At 57.0% G+C, this 1,331-nt stretch overlaps 1 protein-coding gene across 1 annotated transcript in view; it reads right to left on the bottom strand.

The window, feature by feature from the left end:
• Positions 1-1,331, bottom strand: part of ATXN1 (ataxin 1) — a gene marked incomplete at its 5' end in the record, with an annotated part of 8,044 nt that overhangs the window by 5,876 nt on the left and 837 nt on the right. The window contains one exon of the mRNA XM_010136444.1: positions 806-1,330. Coding sequence (XP_010134746.1) covers positions 806-1,330 — 525 coding nt within the window. The remainder of the gene's footprint in view (positions 1-805; position 1,331) is intronic.

The raw sequence follows: 1,331 nt of genomic DNA, 5'->3' as shown, positions 1-1,331 counted from the left end.
CTGACCCGCTCCAGCCGCCGCGCAGCAGAATCTACATCACCCAGATGTCATCACCTACATCGTCCAGGGAACGGACAGCGTCGGGCTAACGCTGTGGGATCAACACGGGCTCATTCTCAACCTAAAATTACCTTTGGGAAGTTACAGGTTCTCTTCCTACACTGCAAACCAATCAGAAGCAAAGGTCAGCAGCACAGCCTGCCCCCTGCCTATCTTTCCAGCTCTCCCTTGAACACACGGCTGGTGTGAGCCGGGCGGTGTTTAAACCATCCACAACCGAAGACTCAGTAAAACTCTGCAGTGTGTTTCAGCAGCTTATGAGCGTGATGGAGCCATTCCCAGGCAGCTCCAAGCGTTCACGTCATGGAAATTCACTGCCTTGTGTCCTAGCTCTCTCTCAGGAGCAGGATTTGAGGTGACTCTAACCCGAACTTCCTGGTGTGGAAGGTACAAATCACCGATCCGAACGCAAAGTGCACCTGCTTGTGCTGCTTACACCGTGTTGCATTTTAATCAAAACCCTTCAAGATTCTGTAACTCTTCCCGTGGCTTCTTCATCTGTAAGACAGACCCATTCTATACCCATGAGACTACACTTACCATGGGCATGACCCCGATGGCTCCCCTGGCACAGTGAGGGGGATGATTTTTGCACCAGAGTTCATCTCAGGGATGGATGTGAACGATGAAGACCGAACCGCGCGCGGATCCAAAGCAACTGAGCTGTGCTGAGGAAAGCTGCACCCAGGGAACCACGGCGTGTGCCCCAGTCCAACCCCTCCATCCCACCATGCGCTGCCATTACCTGTGCTCGATGCTCCCCAACTGCAAACTGTATCACGGCAATGCCTGGGCTATGGCTGTCTTCAATCCTCTCCACAGTGCTGGAGTCTATTTTCAGGTCGTTGCTGATTTCCGCGCTCTGGATGAAGTCTTCTGTTTTCAAGTCCTCCACTTTCTTCAGCTCCCCGTTGGCCAGCTGAATAATCGACCCCTTCATGAAGTAGGGGGGCAGCGTGGGAGGAGCGGCGGCGGGGGAAGCGATGGACTGCACCACGGGCAGGTGGATCTGCGCCTGCACCATGGTGGCCTGGTAGGCGGGCTGGGTGGTGAGGGGCTCCGCGCTGAAGTTCTCGCTCTTGGGGACGGCGGTGGTGACGAACGTGTGAGGCACTGCTGCAAACTGAGGAGACGACGTGACGATCGCAGGCGTGACTCCCGACGGCTCGACGTCCGCGCTGCCGACCGGTATCAGCAGGGACTGAGTGCCGGGGATGACCAGGTGCTGCGGCAGGCCGGCGGGGGACACCAGGGGTTTGGCGCCGCCACAC

The sequence above is a fragment of the Buceros rhinoceros genome, unplaced genomic scaffold (genome assembly GCF_000710305.1).
Source record: "Buceros rhinoceros silvestris isolate BGI_N320 unplaced genomic scaffold, ASM71030v1 scaffold19495, whole genome shotgun sequence".
NCBI lineage: Eukaryota > Metazoa > Chordata > Aves > Bucerotiformes > Bucerotidae > Buceros > Buceros rhinoceros.
Note: the sequence above shows the minus strand (reverse complement) of the source record. Positions and strands in the feature narration are given on the sequence as shown.